General features: G+C 42.6%; 1 protein-coding gene across 4 annotated transcripts in view; it reads left to right on the top strand.

Annotated features, from left to right (window-relative positions):
- The window catches only part of ASZ1 (ankyrin repeat, SAM and basic leucine zipper domain containing 1), a 1559240-nt gene that overhangs the window by 417676 nt on the left and 1116559 nt on the right, over positions 1 to 25005 (top strand). For all 4 annotated transcript variants that reach the window (XM_044088717.1, XM_044088716.1, XM_044088719.1 and 1 more), the window contains one exon: positions 16510 to 16621. In XM_044088717.1, coding sequence (XP_043944652.1) covers positions 16510 to 16621 — 112 coding nt within the window. The remainder of the gene's footprint in view (positions 1 to 16509; positions 16622 to 25005) is intronic.

Here is a 25005-nt window from a genome sequence, read left to right as displayed (position 1 = left end):
CGATTTGGACACTGTCATTCAGATAATACCTTGCATTCAAAAGGAATTTTTGTGGTGGGCTCAGGAATGTCACCTAAACAAGGGACTCTCTGTGACCCGACCAGAGGCGAGTCAGATCTTAACGACAGATGCCTCAGACAAGGCTTGGGGAGCACACCTCAATGGAAAATGGGTTCAAGACACGTGGCCTGCCAGACTTCAACATTTGCATATCAACTTGAAGGAGATGTTAGCAGTCCAATTTGCATTGATGGCTTTCAAGGATCTACTTCACCCAGGACAAGTGTTGATTCGAACAGACAACACAACTGTCATGTGGTACATCAACAAGCAAGGGGGAACCCATTCGTACCCTCTTTGCAGGCAAGCTATGATTTTGTGGGAGACTGCACTCAGTTTGCACCTCACTCTTCAGGCAAGGTTTCTGCCAGGAGCACAGAACTCCTTAGCGGATGTTTTGAACAGACAGATGGTGGATCCCCACGAGTGGAAATTGGATCCTCATGTATTTCGACAGTTGACTGTGATTTGGGGGACTCCAGACATAGATCTGTTCGCTTCCCCACTAAATTTCCAGTTGCCAAAGTTTTGCACAAAGATGTTTCATCCAAAAGCTTGGAAAGTGGATGCTGTATCATTCAGTTGGAACAATCTTCACGTCTATGCCTTTCCTCCTCTGCCTCTCCTTCCCAAGGTGCTCTTGAAGGTCAGACAGGACAAGCCCTCCATGATTCTAATAGCTCCAGATTGGCCACGGCAGCACTGGTACCCTCTGCTGAGGAGTTTAGTACGGGAGCCTCCTTGGCCTTTGCCATCAATTCCACACCTTTTGTCCCAGGCAGGCAATCATTTCCTCAATGTCAGGATACAGTCCCTGCATCTGACAGCCTGGCATATTCTGCTCTAGAACCTGGAGGGTCGCAGCTTCCTCAACAAGTTTTGATTGTCATTTTGGAGGCCAGAAGGCCTAGTACAAGGAAAGTTTATGCTGATAAATGGAGGAGATTTTTTATTTGGAGCAAAGCAAAGAGCTTTGATGTTTCAGGGCCTAATTTGAGTGTTTCACTTCAGTATCTTACAGAATTATTAGACAAGGGTTTGTCTTTCTCCTCTGTAAAAGTTCATGCTGCAGCCATTTCTGCTCACTATGACTGTGACCCACCATTATTCTCTCATCCTTTGTTTAAGCAATTTCTTAGAGGGGCAAAGAACATAAGACCCCAGTAGAGCTCCTACTCCTTCCTGGGATCTCAATTTTGTGTTGGAAAAACTCACTTTACCTCCTTTTGAACCTGCAGCCACATCTGAGTTGAAGTTTTTGTCTTGGAAGACTGCTTTTTTGTTGGCCATTACGTCTGCTAGAAGGGTATCTGAATTACAGGCTCTAATGGCAGTTGAACCCTTCCTGATTTTTCATAAGGATAGGGTATCCCTGCGTACTAACCCTACTTTTATGCCTAAAGTGGTTTCAAATGTGGCCTTGAACCAATCTATTCATTTGCCTACATTTTATGCTGATCCCCAAAATAAAGGGGAGAAAATTTTGCACACTTTGGATATTCACAGGCAGTTGCGTTATTATTTGAGCAGAACTAAAGGGTTCAGACAGTCTCAACAGTTGTTTGTTTCTTTTGCTTTGGGCTCTCAGGGGAAACCTGTTTCAAAACAAACTATTTCTAAGTGGATTGGCCATTGTATTGCTTTTGTTATTCTCATCATGGTAAGGAGATTCCGGCTGGAATCAGACCTCATTCCACTAGGGCTACTGCCACTTCTACTGCTTTTTTAAGGGGTGTAGCTACTAAAGATATTTTGGAAGCAGCTTCTTGGAGTTCAGTGCACACTTTTTCTAAACATTACCATCTCCCTCTTTATTCCAAATCTAGGGCTGGGTTTGCCACTGCAGTTTTACAGGGCATGTTAGCAGCTCCCAATGCTTTATGATTTTGCCAACCTCCCTTTACCTTTGCTTTGGGATTCTACCCACAGGTTATGACTGCAGCAATGTGAAATGAAGAACATAGTACAGTTTTGTACCTACCATAAATGTAGATGTTCGAAGATCCACATTGCTGCAGTCCAATTTACCCTCCCTCCTTCCCCTCTGTAGTTTGGAGTGGCTGTGTGTTTTGGGTTGTAAATATTGTTTGTACATGGGTTTTGGAGGTTTTCTGTTTTTGGCTATGGCCTATATTTTTAGGGCCTTCTGACATCTGGGGCAAGAAAGACTGAGGATATGACGTCGGTCATGCGCTTTAATACCACGGCGTACTGACGTCAGATCTGAGCGACCATGACCGACGCCAGTCTAACACTTTGGTATTCGGGCCGACCGAGGACAGCGGACTACCCACAGGTTATGACTGCAGCAATGTGGATCTTCGAACATCTACATTTATGGTAGGTACAAAACTGTACTTTTATATCTTGTATGTTATTGTTTTCCACTTCATCATAGTGACTTGTTACAAATGTAGGTTAAATAGATGTTATTAGTTCTTTTTCTTATTACTGTTTGTTTTTATTGATTGTTTTTACCAGTGACCTTTCAGTATTTAAATGTAGATCTTTAAAAACTGACTTTTTCTTTGCAGAGTAGCTTAGGGGTTTGCACTAAGCTCATATAAATGGCTGATAATAAGTTCCTTAGACTCTGCATAAAGTTGGATGACTGCATTTTGATTTTCTTTGTTTAAAATACATACTTATGGTTAAGTAGCTGACCTAAAATGCATCTGTATCTACATTAATCTGAGGTCTCTCAAATATTTGTATAAAAAAATTCTACTGTGAGCGTTTACAGTCACCCATAAAAGTATAAAGAAGGAAAATTTAAAAAAATGTAGTAGCAATTCTCATGGTCTGTGGTTTATCATATTGGTGTATGCCTGTAGAATTAGAAGTTACACCAGTTTTTCTGAACTCTGGTGGCAAATTTTGATGCTTCATTTAATTAATTTTTTAATACAAATAAACTTCTGGCATTTCCTAAATACTTTCAATATTGAAGTATTGCAGTAAATATTTGTTTTCAAAGTTCAGGAAAAATAAATGCGTACTCTCCTGTACAGTAATGTATGCCATATGGATAGTTAGTGATAATTTACAGTGGAAATTAATTGTAAAATCAAAGAGACCGGAATGATTTAGACTTTCGTGGTGTGTGGAAATTTGTCATGCTTAGCTATGGGTGTAGTTCCTCTTTGCTGACGTTTGTTTATCATAATTTGCCATATGATGCTTATTTGCCCAAAGCTGTGATGCAGACTGTTTCAGCTTTTCTTTTTTTTTTCAGGAAATTGATTAACTGTTTCCTGTAGGAAAAAGGAGCCATAAATACACAGGAAAGAACATGTTAACGGATTTAAGAATCAGATTGCTTCTTTAAATTAACCATCTTTGATATCTATTTTGATTACTTTACTTGTTGCCATACTTTATATTATTGGTCGTATAAACCTAAAATATTACAAGTAAGAAAAGTTTAGCTTGCCAGATTGCTGCTAAAGTTTAGCTTGCCAGATTACTGCTAAATGTTATTTGTACAAGCACACTGTTCTACAAAAAATATAGGTAATGGTGATACGATTACAAAATAAATAGGTATTCTTAAAATTTGACACAGCACTTTTAGTTTAAAATACGATAACTGGGCTTACCCAAGTAAGGTTTGTTAACTTACCAATTACAGTTGTGTTCATTTTGTACTGTATCTGTTTGCAGTTTACAGATAACTGAGAAATTCACCTCATTCTTTTTATTTGTCTGGTTTAACCAGATTGGTTATAGGCAGGACATAAATGATATTGTGAGTTGTGAATTTCATACTGTGTCACAAAAACTGTAATGCAGATTGGATCTCAGTTGCAGATTGTTTATGCACTGTGTGCTCCTTGAATAAAGTGTTGTATATGGTGTACTGTCATAAGTCTCTGATTTTTTTATTCACCCTTAAATAGTATTGAGTTTTATTAGTGACACTGAAAGTTCTGTGGTAGAATTGAGTACATACAGTGCCAGTCTTGAATTTATTGAAGTCTTGGTCTGTCTTTGTCTGAGCTGTTGAGAAGACATTGCTCTTTCAGAGTTTGTAAAAAGGAATAGAAATAGGAAGTCTCATCAGGAATATATAGAAGATGTTTGCAGTCTGAAACTACCCACATCTCTGTAACTAACTATTGCATCCTTCAATTGTTTCTCTTGTTACTGTCTTCATCAGTGGTGCTGCCAACGGTCAGATTTATGTCTGTATTAGTTCATAATATGGGCAGAGTAACTTGAACATCAGGCTAATGTTTTTATTTCAAATTTCTGTTTTTGTTCATCTGGTGGATGGGTTGTTCTGTGACCCTTTCCAGCCATGACCCTGGCACAAATTAAAGTTGGGTTTATAATGAATAGCATTAACAGGGTAACAAGAAAAATATTGTCTATACCTAGGAACCATTTGTATGTTTCGACACTTGCTGTCTGGAAGTCTCCTTACAATAATTATTTAATTTGTAAATCTTCAACTTTCCAAATCTCTAGACTGTAATGGAAGTTTCAGCCTTGCATGTTTGCCATCTCTGCCAGTCTGATAGCACCTAGTGTCCTTAGGCAGTGTAGCAGTTACTTGACAGTCGTAGATAAGGAGCTTTTGCTTAATTCATGGTATTCTGTTTGGGAAAGATGCAAGTATTCGTACTTTCTTCATGACTGAATTAACTGCCAGCCACATTGTAACCATATAGGTAGTGGTATCAGTCAACATCTCTTGCATACTGTTGACATAAAGCATCGACTCTAATACGACAGTCGCCCCACCTTTGTCAGCTGGGCGTATTGCTAGGCTAGAATAATTTCTTAATTGCTGCAGAGTGCCACATTAAACTCGCATTTTCGAATTATGGTGACTCCATAGTTAACCCATTGAAGCGTTCCAGTTTGTATAATCTTCAGTTCCCTTCTATGGTTGGTACTTCTGTTAAAATGTGTGAAAAGGAAATGGTTGCTATCAAAGAATCAAATAATACCTTCCATAATTTAGACAAAGATGAGGTTATGGCTTTGCAGCAATTAAGAAATGATTCTAGCTCTGTTCCCCTATACTCCAGGAAAGACATTGATCTACCCATCCACTTGTGACGCCTCACCTCTGGACTGGTGATCAAGGAGCCTCAATCCTCACCACTGGCAACAGTGGGGGACGTACACTGGGAGGATGACAGGTACAGTATTTCCAGATGCAGCTCCCTGCATCAAGTACAGCTTCCCTTAAGAGCACACAGAGACCACAGTCAGTCAAGGGTTGGTTTCTCCCTCTTTCTCCAGATCCCCAATAAGACTCCCCACTGGCACAGACAGAATTGATATTTCAGCTGAATTTACAAGCTAAGACTTCCAGCACCCTTTCTGTCCAACCAGTGCTTTGTGTCTCTGCCCAAGTAGATGACACACACACACACACACACACACACACACACACACACACACACACACACACACACACACCTGGGAAAGGCTGGCGCACAGGTTTACTAGCTATGCCCCCCTTTTGCCCAGACTATAAGGTAGTTATCACTGCACCAGCCAACTCTTATCTGCTACTCTAAGGCCCTTAACAAAGGGTGCTCAAACTTACTGTGTAATATTGATATTAATACAAAGGGTAATTTGATGAAGAGCAAGGCTATTAGGAGTGGCCCACAGTGTGTCACCACCCACTTACTGTCGTGTTCTTAAATACCACTCTTTCTAGTTGCCTGCCAATTTGACCATATATCTCATTTCCTCTCTGCTTTCACTGGCTTGTGTGAGTAAGCACAAAATTATCATTTTGTGAAATCACTCCCCTTCAACTATTTAAATTTATTGGTCATCCTACTGTATTCCATAGTACCAGAATACAAAAGTGACCACCCTCTTTCAATCTGTCTTGCTGTTTTAAAATAGTGACTCTCCACTAAAACTTAAGTTACCTACTTTCACATCTAACTTATCTAGTGCACACTGCAGTGTTTAGGATAAACCATTTTTTTTCCTCTTACATTTAAGCATCACTGTGACTAGCACTTGCTCTAATACCTGCTGGAAAGCACTAGGAAGCCTTAAACTGATACAAGCACTCAACTCTCCTTGTTAATAAGGAGAAATTAATCATAGGCACTAAACAGCCTATAACTGCAAAGTATCTTGCTAAGGTAAGGGAAAACTGCTCCTGTACTTTACAAAAAAAAGCACCAAACCAGGCCTGTCCAAGGGTCAGCTTCCAGTGATTTCTCCTGTCCACCTGGTAAATCTGGGCATACTGGGGCAATGCAGCAATTTCCTCATGTACACAGGCAACCCTCTCCTCCTACCACCCAACACTACAACCTGTGAGAGATGCACTTACATAGCCAAACTGGAAGCAAAGCTCTCTCCACCCAAGATTGTGCTAGACAATCAAGAGGAGAAGGTTAACACCCGCACTACACCTCAAGCAACACACAGCCCTTCTAAACCCACACCACCAACACCCACATATAACAACATTAAATCCACATATGCGCAGGCCCTTAACTGTAACCTGCCCAAGCAACAAGGACCTCCGAAGCTGAAATGCAAGCAAACACCAATCACAACCAAAGTGTCACATAGTTCACAACACCAGTTTGCCACCTAGCAACAGCCCCTAAGGCAAGACAGCTTATCTAACACTTTAGTCATAGGTGACTCTATAGTCAGGCACACTGATGACCCACTCACCAGGCTGAACAAGGATAAAATTACAGTCAGCTGCCTGTCGGGTGCCAGCATCCGCCACATAACGCATGCACTCAAGTCACTCCACAACAAGCAAAAATATGACTCTATCATTGTCCATGTTGGAGTGTATGACTTGAGACGTACCTCCCTGGACTACATGAAAAGAGACATGGAAGAACTCTTGGATCATGTGGCCCTGGCAGGTAGACTCTAGCCCTGAGTAGCATCCTGTCTTCACCCAAAATGATACCACAGTGTAAGGGCAAAATGATTGAATTCAACAATTCGCTAAGCTTCTGTTGTCATTCAAAGGGGGCCCAGTATCTGTCTGCCTGGGATGACATGATCGACAGACCCTGATGTTTTGCCAGAGATGGTCTGCACCTGTCACCCCTGGGATTCAGGTTACTGGCTAAGGCTCTGCCACCCCTATAGTGCCTTTTTTAGGCAAAGTTCAAAGGACAAAACCACCACCGTAACAGGTACAAGCATGCAAATTCTGAAGGTAATGCTACTCAATGGTAGAAGTCTAAACCTCAAAATGCACTCTCTTGAGGCACTCCTAAAAATGGAGAACATCGATATCTGTACAGTAACGGAGACCTAGTTCAAGGCTCCAGAGTGCACCCCTGCAATACCAGGCTACAACTCTTACCACACTTTTCGGCCACTGAACCAGGACCAAAACACTAAAGGTGGAGTGTCCATATTCACCAAGGATATTCACACCAGCAGGCTAGTTGCCCAACACAGTGCATCTGAAATTCTCCAGGTGCAACCAATACTAGATAAGACTGCAGTCCAAATTTTAGCTTGCTACAGATCCCCATCATGCCCCAAGATTCTCACTACACCTTCCTAAACATACTGGAAAATATTAAGATACAACCAAACACCCTCATACTGGGTGATTTCAACTACCCTGCCATTAACTGGGAAAACTACTTGTGTACCAACACCTTTGCCCAACGGTTTTTGGAATTCATAAATTCCAATGCCCTGGATCCAACTAATCCATAGTCCCACCAGGGGCTCCAGTATCCTAGACCTGGTCACTACCAGCATGGGAAATCAATGCTCCACACCTATAGTCACCCCCTTGTTGGTCAGGTCTGACCATAAGCTAATCACCCTTAACATCCACATCCCAACCCCCCCAGTAAGGAAACCTCCATAAAAAACTTCTCCAAAGCCAACTTCATGCTACTCAAGTCAGAAGTGATAAACTTCATGACACCCATGCAGACGGGAACTGAAAGTTTCGACTGCTGAATCCTACACTAAGGCACTGTACAAGCACATCCACTCATGCATGAATCGTGCCATCCCAAATAGAACCAAGATGCTCTCCTCCAAAAAAAGGAAGCCAATCTGGTGGTCCCCTGCCATAAACAAACTTTACAACAAAAGGAAGAAACTGTTCCAGAAAAGAGGAAAATCCCAGTATGCAATAAACTCCCTTACCATCCTCAGTTAGAAGCTGAGATCCCTCAGAAAATCCTCCAAAGCTAGTTATGAAAATAAAATTGCCAAAGATTCCAAAGACAACCACAAGGCATTCTATAACTATGTCAAGAATCTAAATGGCAATGCTCATATCTGCTCTGAGCTACAACAGAATGTCATTAAATATACTGATCCCAAGGATATTGTCAATATCCTGGCAGATCAACTCAGTGCCAACTTCACCCCCTAAACGGCCCATCTCAATACTGGAAGATTGCACATTCCGGTACTCATGGCCACACAGGTAAAAAACGCACTCTCCAAAGCTAAGAATACAGCATCCATGGGACCAGATGACATCCTGGGCTGTGTATTACATGAACTACAAAATGAACTGGCCCCTCACCTAAGTGTCATGTTTAATCATAACCTCACCTCAGGCTTCATGTCCACTGAGTGGCACACAGCTACAGTTATCCCACTCCACAAGGGGGGATCCACCTTGGATCCCGGGACATACTGCCCCATCAGTCTGACGAGTCTGATCTGCAAAGCCATGGAATGTATTATCATGGAACTTTTAAACAAAGACATTGGCAACCTTCAAACACTGGACCCAACCCATTTTGGGTTTAAGGGCCGATCTTGTCTGCTGAACCTGGTTGACTTCTTCGAATTAGTTTCCAGAGCCATGGACGAGGGTAAGGCGGCCCACACAGCCTATCTGGACCTCGCGAAGGCCTTTGACACCATCCCCCCTCTGGAATCATAGATAGACTTACTAAGCTGGGCATTAATCCCTACGTCACTCAATAGGTTGCCAGCTGGCTTACTGACAGAATCCACACTGTAAAACTAGCAGACTCCAAGTGACAAGTGGAGTACCTCAGGGTTCAGTTCTGCGACAGCTCTTATTTGGCATCTACTTCTCTGAAGTACAGGCCAACACTAAGGGACTCTGGCTAACAAAGTTTGCAGATGGCTGCAAACTGGGAGCTATTATTGAATTCCCAAATGATGCGGATAGTCTACAAAAGGGCCCTGCAGAAACAGATGCTTGGTGTCAGAGCCATGGGCTCAAGCTCAATGCCAAGAAATGTATAATTCTCCCCGTTGGGGAAAAAAACATGTACCCGTGAATTACCACATAGGTGGCAGTACACTAAACACCGAAAGTGTGATAAGAGACTTAGGGACACAGGTGGATAGTGGTCTCACTTTCGATAACCACATTGCCACAACAGTCAGGAAATCCTTCTATGTGGCACACCTCCTCACTAAGGGCTTTTCATCCAGAAAAAAGGAGGTCATTGTCCCACTGTACTCATCCGTCATTAGACCTATTATAGAAAACAACTCCCCGTTTGGTATGTACCTCTCAAGACATTTGCAACAACTGGAAAGGCCACAGAAATACCTCACTAAAAGAATCACTGGTCTAAAGCAAATGCCCTACGCTGACCACCTTAAAATACTCCAGCTATACTCTGTCGCATATCGTCTACTCAGAGGCGATCTCTGCTCAACATACAAGGCCATGTCAAACCCAGAGCTGTTGGACATGCTACACTTAAAGAAATCTCAATCCCTCAGAGCCACACGCTCCAGGGATCTAAACCTTGTCATCACAATAAACAAAACATGCTGGAGGGGATAGGTTCCTGATCCAGAGACTCCCCAGACTCTGGAATAGACTGCCCATACATGTCAAGCAGAGCGCCTCTTTGGCTCTCTTCAAAAGGAGCCTTGACGATTGGATGGGAGATAAGAAATTCACCCCGGGGATCGTGTCTGTCACCCTGCTAGACAGAGGTCCGGGGAAGTAAATGTGGGAAGAAATAGCCAGGGAATTGTTATGGCTAAGCTTGTATAGGCCCTAGGGCCGATAGCCCAGTACCAACCTATGAACCTATAAATACTCTCAAAACTTAAATAGGTCTCACAAAGACCAGCCACAATGAAAGGTTTAAATGTATTTAATAATAAGTAATAAAAGAACAAGAAAGCACTCCGTATATATTCACAGTGACATCAGAGTTCAAAACCACAGGAAATATTTAAAACAACATTGCAGGGCAGTCTCAAATAAAGAAAAACATCTAAACTATGCTTCATTATATTCCTGACTGAATCTAAGAGAATTCCTATACCCTAGTTAACTTAAGAGCATGGCAGATGTGGTGAATGGATCATCTAGTTCTGGTCAGGTCCTGGATGGAATACAGAATGCTGTCTCTCTAAGAGACTTCTTAAATTAACATCTCAAATATTACTGCTGGGATAGCTTGCAGAATGACATCATTTCTTGTCATCTTATTCTTATCCCATATGAAACCCCCCTACTGCTGGAAACTTTGAGTGTTGATCCAACAAAGCTCTTTTTCCTGTGGCTCCATCAGTAGTCTCGGAGCCAGTCAGGACTCACAAGAGAACCAGGTCTCCCTCTTTGGAACCAGTGCATCTGTTCCACAGTCTCTGCTTCTGCAATCTGTGGCAGGCAGTCATCGGTCTTCCATCCATTCCTCTCTGTCATCCAGGAGTCTTTCAGATGATGATGTGGAGACTGTGAACAGGCTTCTGAAGACACCGGCATTAGCTAAATTATCATCCAGCCCAGCCCAGAAGGAAGTGGTGCTGACAGTCCAACCCACACTCCAACCCACACCATTATCGATTTCTCCTCTGACTCCCTTGAGTTCGGAGCCGGAGTGCATGGAAGCCGTTGTGGTGGAACCGTTGGTTCCAACTACCACCGGTCTCTCTGTTCCGACTACTGCTCCGATCTCCTCATTGTCTATCGAGGGATCTGGGGGCCAATGCTCTCTCGTTGACTCCAAGGGGGAAGTGGCATCGGACCCTTGTCCGACCCCACTCTCCCTCTTGGAGCTTTGGCACAGGTGAGCTTGGCTCCTACATCAGCCTCTGAGCCATCACCCTCTGTTCGGAGGAGATCCCCGGTCTCTTCGGAGCCGGGGACTCTGTCTGACCAGGAACGCAGTGCCTTCGAGGTGATGTGTGCTGTCTTCTGAGACTGCTCCAACCTCTGCTCCATTGGCTCCTTCTCCTTCAGTGCCGGTGTCCACCTCAGAACCTCCCCTCCCCCCAAGCGTAGGGAACCCATGCTCCAGGACACCACACTGGGCCACCCCACCTCTTCTGAAACCTCCCCAGAGCACCCCTCAGAGGAGGTCCCTCAGAAGAGAAAATGCAGGAGGACGCATTTGGACTCCCCTGAGTCTCTCACTTCAGACACGGACTTGGAAGACTCAGAAGGGAACCACCGTCCCCCTCTGAAGATGTCTCCTTTTCAGGCATCCTGAAAATCCTTAGACAGAAGGGTGGCTGGAAATCCCTTGCCCCTTCTGAGTATGAGTCTGTGTACCTGGATGCATTTGGTTCCCGACCCTCCACCTCTTGGGTGTCTCCACCTTTTGACCCGCTCCTGCCCTAGTGAGTCAGAAGGCATGGAGCTCTCCAGAGACTATGGAGCCAGTTCTGAGGAGCCCCAATAAATTCATAACTGCTCCAGATACGCCTTTTCTATTAAAAGGTGTGCCTGTTGATGCTATGGTGGTAGCAGCAGCCACCAAGAAAGAACTAATGGACACTTCTGTGCATCTGCTGAACAGAGTCCTGTACTATGGACAGGTATGGGAAGTGTATGTTTTCTTCAGTGGCCTTTACCCTTAGTTCTCACTGAATTATTTGTCCCACTTTACATGCCTTCGTAGGGATCTTCTGAAGGAGTTGGGAAATACCCTACAGGATCCTACAGCTGAAGGAGCTGCAGGCAAGGCGGCTTCACAGCTTGCCACCTTGACTTCTGTAGTTAACTCCTCCATGCGGCTGATCTCTTACGCAGCAGATGGAGTGAGTAGGGCAGCAGGTACAGGAGTTGCCTTACGTAGACACTGCTGGATGCGCCTTTGTCAATTTGTGGAGCCCTTAAAGTCCTCCTTTACCAACAGCCCTTTTGATGGCTCGTCTCTGTTCAGGCCTCAGGTAAAAGAGACTCTTACCAGGTGTGAACGGGATAGCAAAACTCTCTCTGCCATGGGAGTATGTTTTTCTGCTCCCTCTAGTCCGTACCCCGAAGGTCAGAAGAGTGGGAAGATGTAGTTCTGGAAGTCTCAGGGAGTTTCGTCTGACACAGGTTAAGATTTTTCCCCTAGGGGCAGAGGGGGAAATAATGAGAGATGCTGATTTTGTGGTGGTGGTGGGGGGTCCGCAGAATCAGGCCAGCAGAGACTTTCTCTGGCAGGCCTTTCCAGCGCTCCGGAATGGAGGCCCGACTGTCCGCCTCTGGAGGCAGTTGGGGGCAGATTATCCTTGTACCCTAAAGCCTGGCAAACAATCACAGAGAATACATGGGTACTATCGATCATATCCAGGGGTTACAAAATTCCCTTCTCCCAACCACCCCTTACAGGAAAACAGTCAATCCCAGATGTTCCACCCAGTCTTCGGGATCACGCAAACCTAGAAGTTCAAAGGTTGCTAGAAAAAAGAGCCATCCAAAAAGTCCCTGCAGACCAAATTGAATCCAAAACTTACCCAAGGTTCTTTTTAGTTCCAAAAAGGACAGGGGACTGGAGGCCCGTTTTACATCTCAGCAAACTGAACAAATCAGTCAAGAAAAAGTTCTGGATGGTAACACTGCAGTCCATTCTTCCCTTTTTTTGGGTCAGGACAACTGGATGTGCTCTAGCGATCTCCAGGATGCGTACTATGACATAAAAATGGACAGGCAATCCAGGAGGTATCTGCACTTCGATCCAGGAGGTATCTAAGCTTTCAGCTGGGAGCCAGTCATTACCAGTTCAGAGCTCTGCTCTTTGGTCTCACCACAGCCCCCAGGGTGTTCACCAAATGCATGGCAGTAGTTACGGCTCACCTGAGGCATCTAGGATTCCGAGTGTTTCCATATCTAGATGACTGGCTCCTCATGCCACCACCAAGCATCAACTGATTGAGGCATGGTACTCCACTATTCACACTTGTACACAACTAGGCATCACCATAAACTGCAAAAAGTCTGCCTTGTTGCCTTGTCAGTATATTGCATTTATAGGGGCAGATTTAGACACAAGGGCCATAATAGCAAAACTGCCTCAAGAAAGGGTGTTAACCATTCGTCATCAAGTTTCAGTCCTCATGGCAAATGAGAGTCCAGCAAGGTTTGTCCTCAAGGTTTTGGATTTGATGGCTGCAGCAATTACTTTGGTCCTTATGGTGCACTTCCACATGAGAATTCTGCAGTGGCTCCTTTTTTTCAGTGGTCTTTTTAGGATTTACCTATGTCACATCAGATTTAGATCACAGAGTCTTGCAAGAAGGACTTTGCATGGTGGCTTCACTCCCCTCTGGTGTCAATGGGCAGACCGTTTCTAACCGCCCCCACCACTTAGCCACAGTGACCACGGATGCTTCCCAGATAGGATGTGGGGGGCATTATCTGGGACAAAACTGTTCAAGGGACTTGGCAGGAACACGAGTACCACTTGCACATCAATGTCCTAGAGATGAGAGCGGTGCTTCTGGTGTTGCAAGCACTTCAAGACTCTCTACCTACAGGGACTATAGCAATTCAGACAGACAATATGTCAGTGGTATGGTACATCAACAAACAGGGCGGAACCAGGTCTTATCCCTTGTGTCGAGAGGCTCTATGAGTATGGCAATGGGCAATGTCTTCCTAACGCTTTGTGGTTGCAATGCACATCCCAGGGAAAGCCAGTGTGGTAGCGGACAAGCTCAGCATGGCTATTCTGATGCCTCATAAGTGGTCCCCGAAACAGGAGGTTCTGGACTTGATTTTTTGCAAATGGGGCCAACCATGCTGCAATCTTTTTGCCACCCCCCTCAACAACAAATGCAGCAGTTACTTTGCCCTGATCCCACCAATGGGACAGTCCCACAGGGACGCAGTTGTTCACGATTGGCCCCCGGGACTGCTTTGCACCTTTCTACCATTTCCCCTGATCCCCAATGTTCTTTAGAAAGCACAGTTTTAGGGTTGCCCCTTACTGGCCTCGTCAGATATGGTGCCCATTCCTTTGGCCTCATCTGCAGGGGGACTCTTGGATCCTGGACCCAGTTCCAGATCTCCTGATGCATCAGTCGGGTAATCTCCATCCCTCCATTTAAACTCTCAAGCTGACTGCTTGATTTCTCCGCTTCCGGTCTTAGCCAGGCTTCCTGATGTTTCTACGGCAATTCAACACATTTTGATTTCCTCCCATAAGCCCACTACAAGGAAACTTTATGCTAGTAAATGGAAGAGGTTCTCTTGTTGGGCAGTCAAAAACGAGATTGATCCCTTTACTGCACCCATTTCAAAGAGTCTCGAATTTTTTACTGAGACCTTTGAGCAAGGAGCAGCAGCAGCTCCTATCTGGGTTCAGTTGGCTGCCATTTCTGATTTCCATGTGGGAGAAATGGGCTCCAACATTATGTCCCATAGGCTATGTAAAGCATTCTTAAGAGGTGCTACTCTTTTAAGACCTCCAATAAGAGGACCCCCCCCAAGATCTAAATTTAGTGTTAGAGGCTCTGATTCTTCCCCTCCTTTGAGCCACCTGCTTCTTGTCCATTGAAATTTCTGTCATAGAAGACCTTTTTCTTAACCCCCATTACCTCAGCTAGTAAGGTTTCAGAATTACAGGCCTCATCTTTTCATCCCCTGTACTTGATTTTCCACAAAGATAGTTTATCTTAGAACTAACCCCTCTTTCTTACCCAAGGTGTGCTCAGACTACAATTTTAATCAATCCATAGAGCTTCCGGTATTCTTCCCCAATCATGGCAACAAGGCAAGAGTATAAGCTCCATCAACTGGACATTCATAGACAGTTACGTTTTACAGGACCAAGGACTTCAGAAAATCTGACCAATTGTTCATGTCCTTTGCAGAGAACAAGAAAGGTTGCTCACTTTCAAAAGTGACTTTATCTAAGTGGCTTTCAGATACAGTAATCTGCATCTATGATTTGTGCAATAAAAAACTTCCAGGGAAAATTAAAGGACACTCAACTAGGGCCTTGGCTACCTCTATTGCTTTTCAAGCCAGACTGCTGCTGGATTCGATCTGTGCGGCAGCGACATGGGCTAATCCTCATACCTTTATCACTCATTACAAAGTAGATGTGGCCTCCTGGAACAGAGAGGGCATCCTTTGGCTCTACGATCCTGAAGATTTTTTTCCAGTGAGCCACTCAAGAGACTGGTGCTAGGGACGTGGTCCAAAACAGCAAGAACGAAGGCGAGATAGGGACAACATAACATAAAGAAGTTATGTACTCACCATAACATTCCAAGTTTGTTGTCCTTCATCTCATCTTCCTTCTTGCGTCTCGCCCTCCTTCCCCCTTCATGCAAGATTGAGAGGAATTCCTTTTATTGACTACACTGGCTGGGTTTCCTTTGTACCTAGTCCTATTCTCCCCTTCTTTCTCTTGCTGATTGCTTACACCTTTATATACAGGTGTTCTCTTATATGTAAATATAGATTAAATTTTTCTTCCTGCATAGTCTAGTGCTGGATTATCACAAACGAGATCTGGGTAACAATTGCTAGGTATGTTGGGATAGGGGCTAGCCTCGAGCCAGTAAAAGCTCTCGAGCTATAGTATACAGCCGAGTCGGAGCCAAGTATCGGGTCCGAACCCAAACAGCAAGAAGGAAGGGGAGATGAAGGACAACAAACATGTAACGTTATGGTGAGTACAAAACTTCTTTCTCAAAACCCACCATCCATGCCCCCTTCCAGGTCTCCTGGGAGACCAAGTGGACACTACATTTTGGACCTGCTTATCCTCAGAAATGCTAACTTTGACCCTTAAGAATTACAACTGTATACACTTTTCTTATGATAGACAGTTGCTGCTCTTCTTATGATTTCTAGGTGAGCAAACAAGATCTGAGGAAGTTGAGGAACTGCATTATGGGTAGGGATTGAGACCTACAAGCTTTGCTGAAGTCCTTGAGCTTTTGTAAAGGCTGAGACGGATCCGACACATCAGATCCCGACCCATCAGTGAGAATAAAGTTTGAGATGGACAACATGCATGGAACGTTATGGTAAGTACATAACTTCTTTTTTTAAAACAGATGTCCCAGACTCATGAACTGCATGACATCTATCCTGTAGTGGGTGTCGGTGGGTGAGTTGATATTTGTCATTCACTCCCACTATTGGGGTCCTGCAATGCCCAGGTCCATAGTCAATCCCACATCATCTTGTTCTTTGACATATTTGTTTCTATATTTTCATTTTAGAATGAAGGAAGTATGGATACATAGCAGTGACTTTTGTTGTTTCTCTTTTCCTTTCAGTGTGTTAATGACTCCATTAATGCTAGCTGCCAAAGAGGGGTACACCCAAGTTATCACTCTCCTTGTTGCACATGGTGCAGAAGTGAACGCCCAAGACATAAATGGCTATACGGTAAGACTGATTCTAGGGATTTTAGAGCATAGTTCTATACTGATATTAAAGAGCATTATATGGTGGCTGTCTGTAAGTACTGAATGTTGGTTTTAAGTTTGGCTGTAACATACTAAATATTGTAAGCTATGTCTTTTAAGTAGTATTTTATTTTTCTGTTTTTATTATGTGTAAACCATCACTCTCAGTTTCCAACAGAATAGAAAATAATTTCCAGCTTAGTACATGCTATATGCAGAAGAATGGTTGTCTGTGTACATATAGACCTTCAACCTTGTGTTGATAAAGTGCAGGTAGGATTAGCTGCCTACAGAACTATGCCACAACTGCAAGCATAAAAATGCATGTGCAAACCCCATAAAAAATTAACTTTCCTGCATAAAACAAAGCTCCTAAACTGATCAAAACTAATTAGAATACAGACTTCCAGTATGGTATCTCACTGAGGTACATCAAAACTGCAGAGCTCCACAAAGAAAAGTAGTGGTTCTGGGAATTAAAAAGCGCTGTTAATTAACAAGCGTCAAAGCAAATAAAAAAAAAAACACCCCTGAAAGTGAATGTCACCATAAAGTAAGAAGGGGAATACAATGAGGAAAAGAAAAGGGTAGCTGCTGTTTGTGGAGCATGCTATAGGAGAAGAGCTGGCGGAAGTTATTTGCAGCCCAAATGGTCATACAGAGGTGATCCTTGACACGATTTCTGAAAATAAGGAATTCAAAGCATGTTCAGAAGGGTCAGATGAATGGCTAGAATGTCTGAAACATGAAACAGTGGATGCAAAAGATAAAGCCTGCCAAATAAATGTTAAAATAGTGGGAATTCCTGAAAACTTTGAAGGACTGGACTGTTAGTGCCATAAAAAAGACTGATTTTCTGCCTGAATTGAGAGGGAGGAGGCAGACTGCCAGTGGACAGCTGAAAATAATAGTATGTAGCTGTAATAGTGTGGATTGGCCAAGCTCGGTGAGCCAGGAATATGAGGCAACTGGAAAGTAGGAAGGCCTACTACACAGAAAACAGATAGAAGAGATCAGGAAAAAAAAAAAGATGGACAAGTAATTTGTTGATAAAAATACTTACCTTGACACTAAATTGTAAATACTGTTGAAAGGAAGCAGTACATTGATGAACATGTAACATGGAAAATTGCTAGGGTAATAAGGTGGAGTGCTAAATTTGTTACGAGTTTCTAATAAGGTTAAAAATGGTTGCCAGTAAGTAAAATATAAAAATGATAGCTGGAAGAAAATGATGGAATTCAGTTGTGATAGTGCAGATGAGTGGAGGGAGGGGGCTCAAAAAATGAGGTAGGGCCTAACACCATAAGGAGAAGGTAGAATGCCAATGGAGAATACGCAGATTAAGATAAAGCAGAGAAATCTGTGCAAAGAAATAGGAGGAGAGGGAACCAGGAGCTGTACAAATAGGAACATAGCTTTACATGTAAGCAAAGGACTTAAGACATCACACTCTGAAATAAAGATCTGTTGTAGCTAAGTAGCCCACCCAACACTTGGACTTGGGTAAAAATAAATAAATAAATGAGCACGGATAGCCCATAAGGCTTAAAGAAAAATGGGTAAAAAGAAAATTCAAGGAAGCTTAAACAATACAACAATATTGTGTACTTAAGTCATTCTTTTTTGTTTTTGTCTTTACCAGGAAAGGTCAGACTGGGTAAAACCCATTTTCAGTGAAGGGCTGGGGAGAAGACCTCCACATATATATTATGCATGATGCACATTTATACAGGGTAAACACAACAGTATATGAGCTTATTTACATAATTTTAAAATACTTCTTGTATGTATGTAGCATTTTAACACAAAGAAGTGAGAAATTAACATAAATTGGTTAATTATTGAAAAGAAAAATACAGCAACAGTAAATGCATTTATAACATGATGGCTGCATGGAAAAGATCAAATTGGGTTGTTTTTGAGGATAGTAATTGTTTGTCATTTGTTAACCGGAGGCCATGGTGGTGCAGTGGTTAGCATTGTTGCCTCACAGCAAGAGGTTCTCCGGTTCGATCCTCGGCTGGGGTGCCTTCTGTGCGGAGTCTGCATGTCCTCCCTGTGGTCGCGTGGGTTTCCTCTGGGTGCTCCGGTTTCCTCCCACATCCCAAAGACATGCTGTAGGTGAATTGGACACTCCAAATTGGCCCTAGGTGTGTGTGTGTGTGTGTGTGTGTGTGTGTGTGTGTGTGTGTGTGTGTGTGTGTGTGTGTGCATGTGTGCATCTTCCGTGGAAGGTTGGGCGCCGGGCTGGCAACTCGACACCGTAAAACTCCACTGCCAATCATGAGCGGACATGTGGTCCGCTGTGGCGACCCCTAACTGGGAAAAGCCGAAAGAAGAAGAAGTTAACCGGGTTAGTCCAGCTGAGCCAGAGGTCCGTTTTCAATGGAGACCCAAGGAGAAAATCTCCAGTAGAAAAAAAGTATACAGAACAGTAATGAACATACATCCAAAGAACACAAATATTGCAAGAAATGTATCATACATTCATAGGCAAGAACAAAAAGAATTTAAAAGCAAGAAGAATTACATAGTTATATCATTGCACATATTTACAGTAACAGTTGTTAAGATGAACAAAATAAATACAGAAGTAAAGTACTGAGTGATATACAGAAGTCTGGTTCATGCTAGTTGTGCCTTTCAGCTTTTCCAGGTTAGGGGTCGCTACAGCGGAACTCCGGTCTGCTAATGATTGGCAGTAGATTTTTTACGTGCTGAGTTGCCAGCCCTGACGCACAACCTTCAACGTGCTAGTAAATTCTAGAATTACAACAGTCAGAGATGGATAGGTAATAAAAGCATGAATAGTTTTATAGTTACAGTGAGTATAAGTCTTGGAAGGCTGATAGATTAATAGTAATGAGTAGTATAGAGAGGTGAGGGTGGGGATATTAAGTGGGGTCCTGGCATGGGCAGGAGCTAGAACTAAGGTAGTTTTTAAGTCCAGTTTTGAAACTGGTTGCACAGTTGGTTACGGATATTTGGTAGGAAGTTGTTACATGCTTGAGACACTGCTTTTATGAAGAAATTTACCAGTGTTTTTGTTTTATAAACATTAAAGTGTTGATCTAAGCTGTGTAGAGTTCGAGAGTGGGAGTAGAGGGATGTGAGAGAGGAGAGTGCAGGGCATGCTGTGGGTTTGTTTAGTAAGGTGCGAGTGAACTGCAGCTGGGTAAGAAGAAAAAACTGGGGGAACTCAAGCCATTGAACCTGTTTTAAGGCAAGGCAGTTATGGGATTTATATGGATGATTACTGGCAAAACAAGCAATGTTCTTTGTTACACTTTGGTTATTAAGGTAGATTGTGGAGATCTGAATATAGGAGAGCTGTATAGAAGACAATGTAGGAGGAAAGCCTGAGCAAGAGAGGATTTGGAATTAGAGGCAAGGAATTTTTTGTTTCTGTAGAGTAGACCATTTTTTGATTTGTCTTTTTAATACGGTGTTGAATATGGAAGTCAAATTTTAACTGGCAATCAATTATGATACCCTGAAGTTTAGTGAGAGAATCTGCTTTAATAAGTGTATTTTGTGATGAGATGGAAAAGGTGATTTTATGGTGTGAAAGAATTAGGGAGTGGGGGGAGGTTAGGATGACTTGGTTATTAGTTAGCCACTGTTGTAAAAAGTGTTTTGAGTGAACAGTGGAGGTGAGGGATGTCATCAGAGCAAGAGAGAAGATTAGAATCATGTGTGTGTTGTATCAGGGAGGAAGGTGGTATTGGAAGAGTGGGAGTTGTTTGTGAAGCTCTTAAAAAGAAGAGGTCCCAGAATAGAGCCCTGGGGGATGCTGGTCTGGATGGGTAAGAAAGGGGAGCAAGTAGAAAGTCATCTGACTAACTGTAGTCTATATGAAAGGTAGTTGGAGAACCAGAGAATAGCAGAGGAGGAGAGGTTGAGATCAGCTAGTCTATTTAGTAGTTTAGAGTGAGAGACGGTGTCAAAAGCTTTTGAGAGGTCAAAGAAAAGACATGACACCAGTAGGTTTTTGTCTCTGGTCTCTTTGACAGTATGTGTAAAAGACAGGAAGGGCGGTGGATGTGCTATGGTTTGGCCTGAAGCCATGTTGAGTAAGGGTCAGAAGGTTTTTGTCAATTAGTTCAGAAGCTTAGTGTATGCATTTTTCTAGAATTATAGAGAGTGGCAAGGGAATGGCTATGGGTCTATAATTTGATGGCTCGGTGGCGTTACCTCCTTTGTGTAAGTGTATGATGTAGAAAGATTTCCAGATGTCAGGGACAGTAGATTCCTGGATTGGCCTATTTATGAGTATAGAGACTGGGTGAGCTATCAAGTGAGGTGAGTTTAAGAATGAGGGGGGGGTATCAGCAGAGGGGGATCATGGTTTTAATTTTAGTAGAAGAGATTTAATGTAAGCAGTGAGGACAGGATTTAGAGAAAAAAGGGTGGCATTTGTGGTTTTTAGGGTTGGTAGATTTTTACTTTGGTCTGTTTGAGTTAGTTTGTGAATAGATTCAATGAAATATCAGTTTAGTAGAGTGGCGGTTTCTTGAGGAGTATTGCTGGGATAGGGGTTTGGGATAGTGGGCCTTCCAGGGTGTATGGTCTTGTTACTGGTGGGCCAGAATTTTTTAGGGTTAGAGTTGTGGGTGAATTGGGCCTTGTAGTTGAATTTTTTTTTAAATGCTTTTTTGTGAGATTTCTGAGCTCTTTATATTTTTGGAGTACCAGAATAGATTTAGTTTTTTTGCCAAAGTCTCTGGGTGCTATCCTGATTTTTCATAAGTGTGAGGATGTCCTTTAAGAGCCAAGGGGTTTGGGTTGTTTTAATCGAAACTTTCCTTAGTGGAGCTAGGATGTTAAGGATATCAAGAAAAGTATGGTTGAAATCTAGAACTGCGTCCTTGAGAGGAAGGCTTTTGAGTCTGGGCCAGTTTATAGATGTGAGCCTATTATTGAATGTTTGGGCATCGAAAGAGGAGAAGTTACGGCAGTCTGTGTAAAGATGGTCCTTGGATAAATGTAGTGAGTGTCTATGTGCAAAGATGGGGAAGTGGTCACTCAGGGAGTCAGGGAGTTTGCCTGGGTTTTGGTATAGGTTTGGATAGGAGGTAAGGATCCAGCCAATGGTTGGAACTATTATTTTTATTATGGCAAGTGGGTGTTGTAATGAGCTGGTTGTAGCCGTGGAGATTTATGTTAATGTCCTGGAAGAAGGTTGATGTTTTTGCCAATCAGTGTTGGCGTCACCGAGGATAATTGTTTTGTGGGAGATGTGGAGAGAAATCCAGCAGAGGGATAGGTTCAAGAATAGTGTTATTTCTAGGTGGAATATAGATGGCTGCAGAGGCAAATTTCTTTTGTGAGTTTAGGTGACAGTTTAGAATAAGTAGCTCGGCTGAGTGGAAATTTGGAATATCTGTTGGTGGGGGAGATAAGTTGAGTTTCCCTGAGTACATTATTGCTACTCCTTTATTTGGCATTGCTGTCTTAGATGGTAGATGTGTTGGGGGATAAGATTTCAGTGTTGGAGATATGGACTTTTAACCATATTTCTGATAGGGTTAAGATATGTGGAGAGTAATGGGCCATCAAAGAATGAAACTCTAATTTTTTAGAAGACTTTGCAAGTTTATTGAGTAGATAGTGACATGTTTAGTAGCAGAGTGGGTGGGAGGAGATTGCAGAAGAGTGAGTGAAAGTTTAGTGGAGGTGGGAGGGCTTGGATTGGGGTGGATGTCCTCATCAAGTAGAAGGGTTGATAATGGGCAGGGTTTGGAAGGATAGTTGTAGTGGTTGAGAAATTTGTATTTGAGTTTGTGTGAGGTAGGAGTTGGTGTGAATATTCTGAGTTTAAAGAGTTGAGAAATGGAGATATTAAATAGAGAAGGAAAGATTAAGAAGTGTAGGGGAGTGTCTTTATTAGGTAAGGGATGTTTATGTGCGTGTCGGGGAGGGTTGCAGGTAATTCATCTCAGCATGAAAGGAAGCTAAAAATGAGAAATAGAAGAGCAGGGCCTTATGAGGTAATGTAGAAACATGACTGGAGTGAAAGTGGTGATTAGAGGAAGTTGTGTGATGGAGGGAAAAGGCAAAAATGAATAAAGGGAGAAAATATCAGATGTGAGCTGCTGAAAGTAGGTAGGTTGGTGATTGTGGAATGGGGAGGAGTAGGTGGGAGGGAGTTTAGTTGGGGTGGAGAAATTGTGTGAGTAGGTATTGGGTGTGGCTATACAAAGTTGGTGAGAGTATAAGTTTGAGGAAAGTAGGGGTGGGTAGGAATGGGGTACGGGAGGGGAGCGAAGTGAGACTGAGTGTAGCGAGGTTGAACGGAGAGGGTTAGACATGAGCCAGGGCTGTGTGGTGACAAGAAAAATGATCTGTTTTCATGAGAGAGGAATGATAAGTAATTGCCAAGCGTGAGAACAGGCTAATGGACCGTAGCAATGGACAAATGCTGGGTAGTGCGAGTACTTAAGACATTTAAAGATAGCAATGAAAGATCCCTAAGGTAGAAAAGAGTGTGTAGCTTTACTTAATGACAAACTAATTATTTCTGTTTGTTTAGCGAGTACTGGGTAATGAGTAAGAGTTGGGGGGGTTGCATTCTGGTGATGTGTGGTCGCCTGGTACAACAAATTTTAAATTAACAGAAGGGTATTTTAATAAGAAAAAAAAATCAGGACATACAAGTGGTTTTTAGATATTGTAGAGGTTGTGGTTAGCTTTAGAAGGTCTTTAATAGGTCTGGTACTGTGCAAGAGAGAGCAGAGCAGGTACCTTGTTAAGTTAATAGCAGGTCTGTGCATCACTAGAAGCAGAAAAATGAGGTATGGGTGCTAGCTGGGTGAAAAAGATCAGACAGACAAATAGTAATGTGGCTTATAAATTGAGGATGAGAGAGATGAAAATAGAAATTATGGAAATGAGCAAGGAGATTAATGGACAGGAGGAAGAATTGTAGTTAGTGGTGGGGTGTGAGAGGAAGAGCATTTAGGAAATTAGTGCAGTATGAGGAAGAGCGATAAGGTACAAATGGTTGGGAAGCAAAGTGGGCTGTAAGAGGTAGAGAAAAGTAATCCGAATAAAGCTAGCTAGGTGAGAAGGAAGAACAGAGCCTTCTTTGGAATACATGCTGTTTAAGGAAAGTTTTGAAACTATAAGTTTTCTGTCTGCTGTAACTGTGTGGGGATTTCATTCCAGAGGTTTGACACATAATAGGGATAGAGGAAGTCTCCAGTAGAATTGAATGTCTTACTGATACATAGTAAGAGTTTATTGCTAGAGCAAAGGTCTCTAGTGGGTGACTAATGCTGGGCATTTTTTCTGGAGAGTACAGTAGGTTGTGGGCAATGATTAGATGAGTATGTAAACTGGTTTGGGAGTTCAAGCCACTTTATTTTAATGCAAGACAGTGTTGTGTTTTATAAGACTGGTTTGTTGCAAATATAGTTATGTTGTAGTAGCAGGAGGTTAGTTCAGTTTTATATGCAGTGTTGATATTAATAAGAATAAGGAAAGCATATAATAGAGAAGGAAGGAGATATGTTGCTGATAAAGGTAATCCTTGCTTGATCTGTCAGGTAATGTTTGGCTCTATAGAGGGAGCGAAGGTTTTGGTGAGTTGTCTTGATGGAATGAAAAATGTGGTGATCAAATCTGAGGTTGTTATTTATTATGACTCTGATTTAGTCTGGCTTATGGTTTCTATTTTTGTATTATTCTAGGTAATATGAAATGTGTTTTTCTGGTTAAGATGGTGTTTTGGAGTAAATAGGGGTTCCTATTAGTATGACGAAAACACATTTTGTCGAATGCGTTTTCGTCGACACATGTAGAGCGAACAGGCAAAACAGCGAAGCGGCTGTTCAGCGAATTCTTTCCTTGGGAAAGAAGTCACTTGACTGCTTCATTGTTTTGCCGTGTTCTGAAGTGTAGTGTGGTTCCTTGTCCGGTATAGCTCCCGAGCATGATTGTGCAACAGTTACTGACCTTAGGGTTAGGGTGCGGGTTAAGGTACGTGCATATATATTAAAGTGTTTACTGTTTTTTATTTTGCGTTGGATGTATGGTTGAGTTACATGTGTATGTGTTTTCAGCTGTTTACTTTTGTTTTGGGGTAGTAGAATTTAGGGTTAAGGTAAGTGTATGTGTGTTTGGAACTGTTTATGTAAATGTGCGAGAGTTACTGACCTTAGGGTTAGGGTGCGAGTTAAGGTAAATGCATATGGTTTAAAATGTTTACTATTCTTTTTTCGTTAAATGTATGGTTGGGTTATGTGCATATGTGTATTTAGTTGTTTACTGGTTTTTGGGGGGGTATAATTACTATTAGGGTATGTGTTTGGAAGTGTTTAATGTTTTTTTTTTAGGTGGGTTAGAACAGCGAATGTTAAG

The sequence above is a fragment of the Protopterus annectens genome, chromosome 11.part0 (genome assembly GCF_019279795.1).
Source record: "Protopterus annectens isolate FY-2018-M chromosome 11.part0, PAN1.0, whole genome shotgun sequence".
Lineage (NCBI taxonomy): Eukaryota > Metazoa > Chordata > Ceratodontiformes > Protopteridae > Protopterus > Protopterus annectens.
This window is presented reverse-complemented; position numbering and strand designations above follow the sequence as displayed.